Source organism: Periophthalmus magnuspinnatus, chromosome 11, assembly GCF_009829125.3.
Source record: "Periophthalmus magnuspinnatus isolate fPerMag1 chromosome 11, fPerMag1.2.pri, whole genome shotgun sequence".
In the NCBI taxonomy this organism is placed as follows: Eukaryota; Metazoa; Chordata; class Actinopteri; order Gobiiformes; family Gobiidae; genus Periophthalmus; species Periophthalmus magnuspinnatus.
In genome coordinates this window covers 26737147-26749933 of record NC_047136.2, presented here as the reverse complement: position 1 = coordinate 26749933, position 12787 = coordinate 26737147, and the positions used below count along the sequence as shown (strand labels likewise).

The window sequence follows — 12787 nt, the reverse complement described above, 5'->3', positions numbered from 1 at the left end:
TTTTGACGGGTTCGTTTAGTGCTTCGCAGAACAGTTCAGGCAGTTTAAGCAGACTATAAGGCACGAAATGTTGTTATTCTTCAAGACAAAATCAAATATATCACGTAAGTTAGGGAAAAGTCATAGTGTTCCGAAGTACAGAGAAGGAGTTGTTGCAATGGCTCCAAAGGTTGGTGGTTCAATCTCAGTCTTAACCGGTGCATACTGACATTGTGTCCCTGGGCAAAGTAGTTTAAGATGAATAAAAGGCAAGAAATGTGGTTATTTCACAAGACAAAATCAAAATATCACATAAGTTAGGTAAAAGTCATGGATTTGCAAAGTACAGAGCAGCAGCTGGGTAGGGACGTTGTGTCCCTGGGCAAGGTAGTTCAAAGGGAATACAAGGTAAGAAATGTAGTTATTCTCTAGGACAAAATCATATATATATCACATAAGTTGGGTAAAGGTCATAGTGTTCCAGAGTACTGAGCAGCAGATGCAGAGTAGCTCAAAAGGTTGGTGGTTCAATCTCCCAACCGATGCATGCTGACATTGTGTCCCAGGGCAAAACACTTTAAGAAGATTACAAAGCAAGAAATATAGTCATTCTTCTGGACAAAATCAAATATATCACAAAAGTTTTGGATTTGCAATGTACAGAGCAGCATTTGGGCAGTGGTTGAAAAAGGTTAGTGGTTCAATCTCAGTCCAAATCGAGTTATACTGCCATTGTGTCCCAGGGTAAGTCAATGTAAGATGTCAATTCAAGATCAAATATATGACATAAGTTAAGTAAAAGGCATAGTTTTGCAAAGTACACAGCAGCATTTGGGCAATAGTTGAAAAAGGTTTGTGGTTCAATCTCAGTCCTAGCCGATGCATTCTGCCATTGTGTCCCTGGGCAAGTCAGTTTAAGCTCAGTACAATGCAAGAAATATAGTTATTCTTCAGGACAAAATCAAATATATTACATAAGTTAAGAGTCATAGTTTTGTAAAGTACAGAGCAGCGGTTGGGCAGGGTTGAAAAAGGGTTAGTGGTTCAACCTCAGTCCCAATCAATACATACTGCCATTGTGTCCTTGGGCAAGGCATTTTTAGTGGAATGCAAGGCAAGAAATGCAGTTATTCTTGAGAACAAAATCAGATATATCACATAAGTTTGGTAACAGTGATGGTTTTCCAGAGGACAGAGCAGCAGTTGCGCAGTGGCTCCAAAGGTTGGTAGTTCAATCTCAGTCTCAGCTCATATCTCCATTGTGTCCTTGGGTAAGGCAGTTTAAATAAATACAATGCAGGCAATGTAGTTATTCTTCAAAATTAAATATAGCTTAGCACACTCCAGTATGAGGAGAGAATGAATAAAGCACAAAATCAAAGCAACTTTAATTGGAAAGGCGTGATCATTGTTAACAAATTAACACTACCAATTGATTCCCATTGGCCTCTTCCTAACATCTGAAGTTATTAACACATGCAGTTTAATTGGTGATTGCTCATATAGTTAAACACATAAGGGGTAATAACTGACTGATTGTCTGTTGAGATTGTGACACTAAGGAATTTCTTGATAATTTGTTGATTATGATTGCCGTGGTGTAGGCACAGATATCAAACGTGTGAATACACTTTTTTTCTGTGTAGTTGAGTAAAATTAGTTTTGCCCCAGTACAGATATATTGTAAAAGTAGCTAGAAATGAGACCGGTGTGTGCTGTCTGTTTCTTTTGATAATTACTTACTACAACTAATTGTGCTTCTCAAAACGGTAAAGCTAACAACAACTAACATGCTAACACATACTTTCTGATTACATTAAAATTTTTTCGATATATTGCAGACTGAATGCAATCTCTGTGCTATGTAGTCTCACTCTAACAGGTACAACATAAGACACGACACAGACCACACCGTCCTCTCTATATGCACCATAGACTGTAGTCATTAGTGCGAGTTGAAAGTGGTTTCTATTGGAGCTCCTCACCATGTCTTCACATAATGGGGCACTTCAGTGTAATTGTCGTAGCATAAATCTGAATCTGGATTGTTTTGTTTACTCCTGGAGTTGTTCATCACAAAGTACAAGCCGCCATCATTTGCTATAGTCTCATTAGACAAGTTGAAGTAATGGCCCGTCTATGCTGTTGGGAGAGTATAAACAAGAACAATGTAAAACGAAAAGCAAACGCACACATTTCGTCTTGTAGAAAATGTTTGGTTGTCTTGAAGGTCCACTGTGTAACTTTTCTGACAGGGGTTTTGCTACTTGTTTGTCTTTAATGGAGAAGTTTTACATATCTATTCTGCTTTTAGTATATCACAAGTGTTTTTGTTAATGGCTCAAAAATGCTTTGAAAAAACGAGTATTCTTACAACGAGCAGGCTTGCATCTCCACAGATCTGACCTTTAATTTGCTGGCATCACCGGCTTGTTTCAATGAAGATAGATCAGTTTTATGTCATATTGCCATAACATTCTAGGTAAAGCAATTACAGACGATAAGTTTACATTGTCAGTCATGTCTGTATTAGGTGAGTCCATAATATATAATTCTTTGTATTTCGTATTCGTATTTTCAAGTATTTCATAGTGAATCAATTTATTTCTCATCTTAATTTTACTGCCTCTACCTTATCTCCAGATCTACCGCTTCACCTACCCAGTTTACACCAAAACACTTCTATTTTGAGATATTCACTGTCACATTATTTGTGAGGAGTCGCACCAGTCATTTGTCATGGCTTATATGCTTAAAATATTCAATTAGCGCTGAAAAAGAGCAGATGTGCATGGATACGTTTGCTAACAGAGTGAAAAATAACAACTCCCACTGAACAAAGATCATAATGTTTGACCTAGGTTTGCACTTCTTATGAGATATTTGCCTTGGAAATCAATGCTTTGGAAAGAAAAGTAAAAAAAAAAAAAAATCAGACAGAAGCCTTGACTCGCTCATGTCTTGACCACTGTGCAGAAAGCCAATATTTGTAGTTTTATTTCAAGGACTCAGAAACAGCTGTAGCCTTTCAAAAGTCCAGTGGATACATGTTTCATCTACCTAAGCTCTTAACTTTAGCAAAAGTTGTTTCACATTACCCAAAAAGATTACATTTTATTTATTCATTCATTTATTACTACATCAACCACACGCAAAACTACATGGTTGGACAATTTGGTGGTTTAGCGTTTCAGTCACAATTTAATAGTTTATTTATTTATTGACCCCAATTTTGTCCAGGTAAACCATTATTAAAGGAGCTGTACCTGATTGTTACTGTCTTAAAACAGAACTAGATCATTTTAAAACAGTTACGCATTATGAGGATCCTAAATGTCCACCGCAATGACGTTATAAGCGCTTTCACAGCAGAGATCAGTGCGGATTTTGCTGTCAAGTAAACTGTGCACTTCCTGATTACTGAACAATATTATTATCAATTATTATCTGGAGGCGCTCACATTACTTAAAAATAAATTGCTTTTTAAAAATGTCTTTACTTTATTTTTTTGCAGTGCCACCCACACCCATCGCGCCCCCCCAGCTGCTGCGGGCCGGCCCCACGTACCTCATCATCCAGCTCAACACCAACTCCATAGTGGGCGACGGGCCGGTGATCCGCAGGGAGATCCAGTACCGAGCCAGTCAGTCCACCTGGCTGGAGACTCACGGCGTGGGCTCTCTCACCTACAAAGTGTGGCACCTGGAGCCGGACACGGAGTACCACATCAGCGTCCTCCTCACCCGGCCCGGGGAGGGGGGCACCGGAGCACCAGGGCCCCCCCTCATCAGCAGGACCAAGTGTGCAGGTAGGGCTGAGTGAAGACTGGCTGATACGGTGATAAAAATCGAATCATGATCTCATCTCTGTGACTGTCTATCATTTTTGACAAATTGTTAGTCAAGTCAAATTTAAAAACAACAGCCGCTGCCCCAAAGTGCAATCTAATAAAACACAACATGCAAAAATAACAATAGAATACAAGAGTCCTGCTCAGCTCGCCTTAAAAGCCAGTGCAAACAAATGAGTTTTCAACAAAGATTTAATAATATTTAAAGATTGAGCTGATACCCAGAGAAAGATTGTTCCAGAATCTTGGACCAGCTACAGCAAAAGCCTGGTCCCCTCGAGCGTTTAGCCGGGTCCTTGGAACATCCCAAATCATCTGCTAATCTCAATGTTCTACTGGGAACATGGACAGACACAAGCTGAGAGACAGGGAAGGGTCAGCCAATGGAGACATTTAAAACCATCATCAGAATCGTCAGGTTAACATTGTTGTAGTGTGATTCGGGGCTTTCCACACCCACTCCTCCTATTGGCCAGTCTCTGTAAGGCTCTGAGTGAGTGACAGGTGGATTTAACCAATCAGAGAAGTCTAACCCCTAACCCTAACTCTAAGGAGAAGCAGCTGACTTTAGTTCAGTCTTCAAGTCAATATTAAGATACTGCGTTTGCATGGAACTCGTGATCTGGGTCCATGGAAATTGTGATATGAATTATTTGCCCTATACCCTTAGTCGGAATAATGTCAAAAGATACTGGATAGTAACTTATATTATACTTGACGCAGTACAAAGGGAAATGAATAAGAGGTATGGACTGTATACATAAATGGACATGGCTAGCCTGCTAGCAACAGTAATACAAATAGGAATCGTCCGTGCTTCCAGCTCCATCGACTGTGGCTCCATTTCACTTTACATTGAAAAACTGTCGCCCCTCTCTCTGTAACCGCTGCTGTCAGGCTAGTCATTTTGGTTTTAAAATGTTTGTATAAATCCCCGCTACATGATTCTGGTGTTTGTCTGTTTTGTCCGTAAATGAAGATATGAACATTAATAACAGACCAACGAGGTTGCGTCATCCCTGAGGTTTCTCCTGTTGGCGTTAGCAACAGGTTTGATTGACAGCCCCCTCCTAAACCAGCGGGAAGGGCCGTTACCATTGGCTCTTTGGTTGCTATGATACTTGCTGGCGGAATTCCTAATATGCAACTGTGCTCCAAATTGGCCCCTGTAGCTTCTAGCCTCAACGAGCTTTGTTTGATTGGACCACCATGGGTGATGTCACACTCCCTTAGTCCACTGTTTGATGCAATATTTGTTGTTATTAGTAATTTCCTTCACTGGCAATCTGCGTTATCTGACTTTTTTTTTTTTTTATTGAACAAAGACATATGATTAAAATGATTAATCATTTTTAGTCTAATAATTATTCTTTTTTAGATTCAGAATAATTTTAGTTGATGAAAATGTAATGCTAATTTAGTGCAGTCAGAAAATCCATTTATTTTTAACTATGATAAATGGTATGAGTTTGTTTATGGTCTCGTTTGAGGCTCTGGGACTGTAAAGCGGAACATGGATGTAGTAGGAAGAGAAAGAGATGGAGGGGTCGAGGAGGCTGTGGTGGAGATGATGCATTAACATTTTGTGACAGAGAATTTCAGTGCTATGAAACAAATGGTAAAGAGTGCATTTTTATGAATAACTTGAAAGCCGTCGGTTTAGAGACAGAGGTGACAGAGGTGATGATGAGAACCAAGTGGAAACAACTGCCCCTGACTATCCTGGACAGTTGTTTCTTTATCATGGGCCGTGTCCCAATTCGATGGTTGCACACTTTGAAGTACCACTTGAAGTACCTGGCCTACGAAGTTTACTCGTCCGTGTAGCCTCCGTCGACCACAAAGGCCTTGCCGCAATGGGACAGGCCTATGCCACGGAGCGTACTTCAACCTCTCTCTGTGCGCTTATGTTACATAGCTTACGTTATGTCGTTGACTAATGAGCTACACGGCTACTGACTTATGACCTAAATGTGTAAAATGGACACTGAAATAATTAGTTTTATTTTAATTCTTTATTATTTCATAGAAGAAGAGTCAAGGTATTGTCATCGCAGGTGTTTATTTCTGTTTAGATTGAATAAAGTAAGGAATTAATCTTTCCCTTTGATTATCAATAGGCAAATATAATGTTATGGGTGATTTCTTCCCTATTTCAGCTAGTATTACATAACTTTAACCTTTTAAGGACTGAGCATACTATAGACCAGTATAGCTTGTCTAGACTTTTATTCTTTTTTAGACATTAAAATCATGTTAAAGGAGATATCAGAATGTACTGCATTTTTTCACACAACTACTTCTATTTTACACATCCATCCATATTTTTTCTTTGATCCCTTGCAGCGCCCGCACTCTCATTCGTCACCTTCGAGGGACAATGGAGGCAGATTACCGTAATGACAGTAAAATATATAAAGAGCCCCATTCCTCTGCTTTGAGATGCCGTTTGAATTTACATGAGAGCACATTTGGTTGCAGAGTTACGGTAATGGAAAGTCTGCAACCGCGCTCTATCGGCGACTATAGCATCCGCCTCTATAGGGTTAAGAAAATATACCTTGTTTTTCTCATAGAAGAAGTCACGCGCAGTGCATGATGGGATATAGCAGTTTGCAAAGTGTTCTGGGATGCACGCTTCGTTCACAGCTGATCTCCATGGAAACACAGGGCACATTTGTCAGCCACATTTGTTGGATGCATGAAACGGGACAGGCCTTGTTGCCCGGGAATTGACATAAATGTGTATTTGTCGAATTGGGACACGGCCTTGGTTCATCATTAGAGTGGGGGAAAGTAGGCGGGGCTAAACGTTCATTGCAGAAAATGTTCGTCGTTGTGGTTCAAAATGAGTTACAAGTCCCTTAAGTTTAAGTAGAACTCTTTTTACGCCAATCATCGTAAATAATCACAACTGTTGACTTATGTAAGATCTTTTGAATATTTTTCTCACCTCATATTTCCAAAGATAACTCTAGAACATGTCAAGTTTGAAGTTATATTTTAAATTTCTTGCCTAATTAGCGGGAACAGTGATTGACATTAAGATGCTTTTTAACACTTACTCTCTATATATAGTCTCACCGTTATGAGAGGTTATAAATGAACATTTACAGGAGGATAATCCGTTTGATGCATTTTTGCACAGTGCTACATATGGGAGTGAGTTTGAATTAAGCACATCATAGACTTGCAAATGTGAATTAGCGAAGCCATCATCTGTAAAATATCGTCTTTTACAATGTACGAAAATTCACTTGAGGATTTTACAGCCGTAAGTTCTGATGTCTATTTATCACGCGGCGTAGAGAGGAGCAAAGAGGTGTCAGAAGATGGGACGGATTTGAAGAATGCAGCCAACTCTGATGCAATGTTTAAATTTATGGTTTTAATATTGGAGAAGTTGAAAACTGTCTTGAGAATTTATTGCGTTTGCTGCCTTTTAGATCGGGCAAAAAACTAAAATCTTCAAATCTAAACTCTAACAGAGGATGTATGGAGAGACAATAAGGATAAATACGTAAGAAATATGAAAGAACATTTTGGGATTTAGTGTCAATGTCCTTGTAGTGCATTCAAGTAATAATCATCATAATGAAAACAAAGGTGCTTTTTACTTAGTACTGCATTATCAATGACAACTACATTTGATTTGTTGATTTGAACATGTCTACGTCATATATGGGACAGAGACAGGTCATGTTTATGAAATTTAAAATCCAAATATTCCTTTAAAAGTCCCATATTACGCAAAATTGACTCTTGTGAGGTTTAAGTTGTGTTTTGTTTCATTCACACGTTTGAGTAATCCTGCATTATTAGTCTGTCTACATCTCCAAAGCTCAAAATGCTCTGTTCCACCTTGTGATGTCATGCAGCCATTGTTTTCAATTTAGCAGCTATATTTTACTTTTTGTTCAGTAGAAATGAGCAATTCCAGGGCTGATATTATCCAAATGATTCTAGTGATGGTGTATGGAGTTTAAAAACACACTGGAGCACTTCCTGTATTAACTCATGACATCACAAGGTGGAACAGAGTGTTTTCTGTTTGAGAGAATAACTCTTAAATATGCAGGGTTTATGTGTTAAACATGAGAGAATGAAACAAAACACAACTCCACGAATGTTTTTTTAATGAAGAAACAGCATTAAAGCATCAGTCAGAAAAATAGAGTAATATTTGCCCTTTAAGTCATGCACTCAGATATTTATAGTACAAATGGTGTTTTGAAGTTATTACAATATTAAAACTTAACTCCATTTCAATAGTGAGGACATGCCTTGAACTATTTTCCAATTTAAACTACAAATACACTCACCTTAACACAACAAAAACACTTTATTTGTATGTAGAATGCAGTTTTCACCTTAAAATAATTGTGATCCTAAGTCTGATATCAAGACCATTTTATTTGTATATTCTTTTGTGTGATTCATTCCCAGGATCAACACATATCCAAATGAGTCTCATATCTCATCCCATTTGGTGACATGTGTAATGGACCATAGCGGAAATCAAACCAGCATCCTTTTGGCTTGGGGGCAAATGTCTACACCACCTGAGCTATTGCTACCCTGAAACTATCACTATTTACCATGGAAGCATTTTTTTTTTTTTGTTATTTTTTTTTTTTCATCCTGTCTCATCCTCTAGACAGCTCTTATTTGTAGAGCTCCCCCCTCCTCCTCATCCCCCCCTCCTCTTCATCACCCCCCCTCCTCCTCCTCCTCATCCCTCCTTCCTCTCTATCTCACCTCCATGATGCCGCTGTCACCTGTCACACTCTTTGATCTACCCCTCTCCGGCTCCCTCCATGTCGCCCACCTCCTGTCGGCTCCCATTGCCCACATGAGAGGCCTGTCCTGGGGGGGAGAGCGCGGCGCAGACAGGCCCGTGCTCCTGACACATAGCGCTCCAGATGAATTTGTCTCTTAATATGTCACACCCCCCTCTGAAAAAAAGAAAAAAAATCTCTTCTTTAGCCACACGGAGCGCTCTTCTTGGACAGGTAGTGACATTTCAGACACGCTACAGCAGAGAATGGAAATGGTGCTCAGTCATTCGTAAGAGCAGCCAGACACACGCTAGCACACTTACACGTCTATAGTTATGTGTATATAATAGTTTGGCTACTCAAAATGTAGTGTTTTGTTTTCAAATTACACTAAAAAGTCACATTTACTTAAGGTGGGTTTCTGTTTTCTGTTATAGGCAACATACTAAGGACTTTTTCCCATTCAGACGATGTAATATTCTGTTTTAAATGTCCTATATTACACAAAACTGAGCTTTAAGTCATGTTAAAACATACCCAGAGTTGTGTTTTGTTTCAGCCACACATGTTTGAGTAATCCTGCATTATTCATCTGTCTACATCTCCAAAACTCAAAATGCTCGGTTCCACCATGTGATGTCATGAAGTGGTAATTTTCAGATTAACAGCTCCTTTTAACCTTTAGTTCAGTACAGATTGGTAATTCCAGGGCTGAAATTATCTAAATGATTCTAATGAAGGTGTGTGGTCTTTAAAAACACAGTGGAGCACTTCCTGTATTACCACATGACATCACAAGGTGGAACAGAGTGTTTTCTGTTTGAGAGAATAACTCTCTTAAATATGCAGGGTTTATGTGTTAAACATGTGTGAATGAAACCAAACACAACTCCAAGTATGTTTGTGATGAGGAAACATTATAACATACATCAGATAACACTGAATATAGGCCCTTTAAATTGTTAATCACTATGGGAAAGTCTTGATCATTCTGAAACCCACAGAGACCTGGTGCTGCTCAAACTGATGAACTGAAGGGCTTTGAATGTACTAACTCATTTCTAATTTTCTAATCTTATTTTTTGAATCACAGACTAGAGTTTAACTCCTTCGCCCATTCTAGTTTTGCAAAGATTGTTTTTATTTTGGTGTACGTTCATTTTTAAATCTTTTTTTTGTTTTTTTATTCAGTTAAAAAATGTATTTCTTTACATAGTTTTAGGGAGCATCAGATCATGGTACTGTGCTTTGTGTTGGCCACTACTATGTTCACAATCAAATGGTTCATATTGCAGTTGTCAAAAATAGAAAATATGTTTTTAAAATAAAATTAACATGAGTGGCAAATATTGAATCTCAGATTTCCTCCAGTCATCTCCTTGACGATGAGCTGTGATTGCACCAATCAACAACTGCCTAAAGTGAAATTCTCTGACTGAATAATTCATTCCACATTGATACCAAAATAATCCACACAGGCCCTGTACTCCATGCATTTGAGCCAAATGTGTGTTGCCCCAGTACAGATATATTCTATAAACAGCTCTTGAGGCCAATTTAAGTCTGCTGTACTTTACTGTCTGCAACCAGTTATAATGCATTTTACTTTCCAAGTATCAGAAAGTGCACTGTTGTTATTTGTTGTGCACTATTCTCTGAAAGTTGTGAAAAGTGCTGTTATGAACTCATCCCAGTGAATAATTAGGTGCATGAGAAATAACTGCAAACCATTTCAAACCAGCACCGTTTGTCACATTTGACAGTACAAAAGGTGCAGAGCCTTTAGTGCATTTCAGCCTCAGTTGCATTTTGCCAAATTAAATCAACCATTTTGTTTTTAGGTTCCGTATATTAGCAAGAGGAAAGTATATCTCCCCTCGCCTCTCATAAATGCACAAGCTAATATTTTATCTGCCCCGTATATGAAGTGTGCACACTGGACCATTACCTCTCCTTAAATTACTGCAGTGTGGAATCCAAGCAGCCAGCGTTTCAGAATATATCCTGACACATTATGGCTCTCAAGTGAACAAGAGGTGCACATCAGTCTATAGAAATGCCCTACCTGCGATTTAGACTGTTATTATCGATTAATTATTGTGCTTTGCTATTATTGTAATGTGCAAGTGTATCCAAGCTGTTTCCCTCGTGCATCAATGTATCTGCTGCCGTCAGTCTCATGATTTTGGTCTTAAATGTTCATATTAACCCGCTCTACATGATCCTGGTATTTTTATTTTACTATTGTGTCCTTAACTCAAGATATGAACATAATAACAGACAAATCAGGCACCTTTCCCCGAGGTACCTCCTGCTAGCATTAGCAACAGGCTTGATTGACAGTGTTGCTAGGCGCAAAGGAGCGTTACCTTCAACATCCTCACTCCGGATGGTTCTTTGGATCTTTGTTTGCTATGATACTTGCAGTCAGAATTCCAAATATAAAACGCAGCTCCAAATTCACCCCTATAACTGCAAACCTCGATGAGCTTCATTTGACTGGACGCTATGGGTGACGTCACACTCACTTAGTCCATGAGACACAATTCCCACAAGATGATATGAGATTAGGTCCCCAAGAATGAGACAAGAAATGATCAAGACTCAGTTTACAATTTTGTTTTGCAACATTTCATTTCTTGTATTTAACATTTTTGCTATAATTTTGGTCTTCTTTTTGGAACTACAGCTTCTCAAGGGATGTGATTCAGCTAAGCAATTTAAAAATGTATTGTTGTACTAGCACAGTTGAGCAGTTCAAAAACACTTATAAAATAGCAACAGGAAATTGTGTTATAACTCACAGATTTGAGTTGTGAACTGATTCTGAAAATAATCCCACATACATAATCTTAAACATGTGTCCAAAATCGACTCCTCCTTAAATCCAGCAGTGTCTGTGTACACTGGTGTATGAATGTGTCTGAATGGGTCAGTGGTTTCTGTAAAGCAGGGGTTTTCATAACATTTTCACCAAGGGCCACATCAACAAAATGGCTGCCCTCAAAGGACCAGATGTAAAATAAATCTAAGTAACTGTTTCTTTATTTATTACTTATTCAAGTCACACATATTACATATGCATTTGCAAAGATGTAAAAACATGACTGTGGAACTGCGTTTCTCCAGATAAAATGACATTTTAAGACCATCATAACTGTTAATTTAGCCTGTCAAGGGCCACATAAAATGATGCGGAGGGCCACATTTGGGCCGCAGGCCTTGAGTTTGACACATGTGATGTAAAGCATAAAGAGTGGCTTGTATTTACCATTAACCTGCCTGAGTCTAAGCACCAAAGTCTTCCTATCCTAAACTATTCATTCCACCTCACTCGTTTATCTATGTCTTTTTAAACCTTCTACAATTGATAAATCTAGCAAACTATCTTGACTTAGAAACCTTGAGTAAACCATTCAAAGTGTCAAAGCCCTTGGCAGTTGCGCGATAAGGTCCAAAGTTCATCCATCTAAATCAACTGCTAGCATACAGCACCAACCGGGACCGTCCCCCATGTTGGCGCATTCCGACATCTGCTATCAGCACGAGTGCAACGCTCCGATGGAAAGTGTACGACCACGGGGGACAACTCGGCCTTATTCATGCGTGTCCTCTCCTGGCCCGGGATCCAGCCGATACTCCCGGATAATCCCCCTGATTGGGATAATAGGGCCGGACGTTAGCTTGGGACATGGCTGGTGTAAAACAAGGAGGGGTGGTTGGAGGGATAGTGTAATGATGAGTAATGGGGTTCCAGGCAGAGAGGGAGCCCCCGGTGGCAGGACTTGGAGCTAACAGCGGCTAACCCTTAAATAAAGCTGATGGCAAAAGTGGAGCTGAGGCAGGAGTAGTGTGATTAATTATAGGCGCGGGGAAGGGTTAGTGCTTTCAGCTGTTCATACCAAAATGAATGGTTTATGAATGCGATGTGCAACCGTGAGGATTAATCTTGTTTTACTTGGTGTAAGTCGGATTGTGTAAAATGTATCTTTAGTGGAGATAGAATCCTGAAAGAACCATTCGTTTACAGGGGAAATGTGAAATATGCACTTTTATGATTACCAACGTGTGAAAATGAATGTGTTGGCTAACTTTCTCACCTCCTGCATTATTTATATAGTGAGAAATAAAAGATGTGATGTACTTTGGAGATTGGTCATTGATGTTTTTGTGAGACTG

The 12787-nt window shown here is 39.2% G+C and overlaps 1 protein-coding gene across 6 annotated transcripts in view; it reads left to right on the top strand.

Annotated features, from left to right (window-relative positions):
* Positions 1–12787, top strand: part of LOC117378592 (receptor-type tyrosine-protein phosphatase U-like) — a 406105-nt gene that overhangs the window by 251860 nt on the left and 141458 nt on the right. For all 6 annotated transcript variants that reach the window (XM_055225577.1, XM_033975221.2, XM_055225579.1 and 3 more), the window contains exon 7: positions 3495–3788. In XM_055225577.1, the coding sequence (XP_055081552.1) occupies positions 3495–3788 (294 nt within the window). The remainder of the gene's footprint in view (positions 1–3494; positions 3789–12787) is intronic.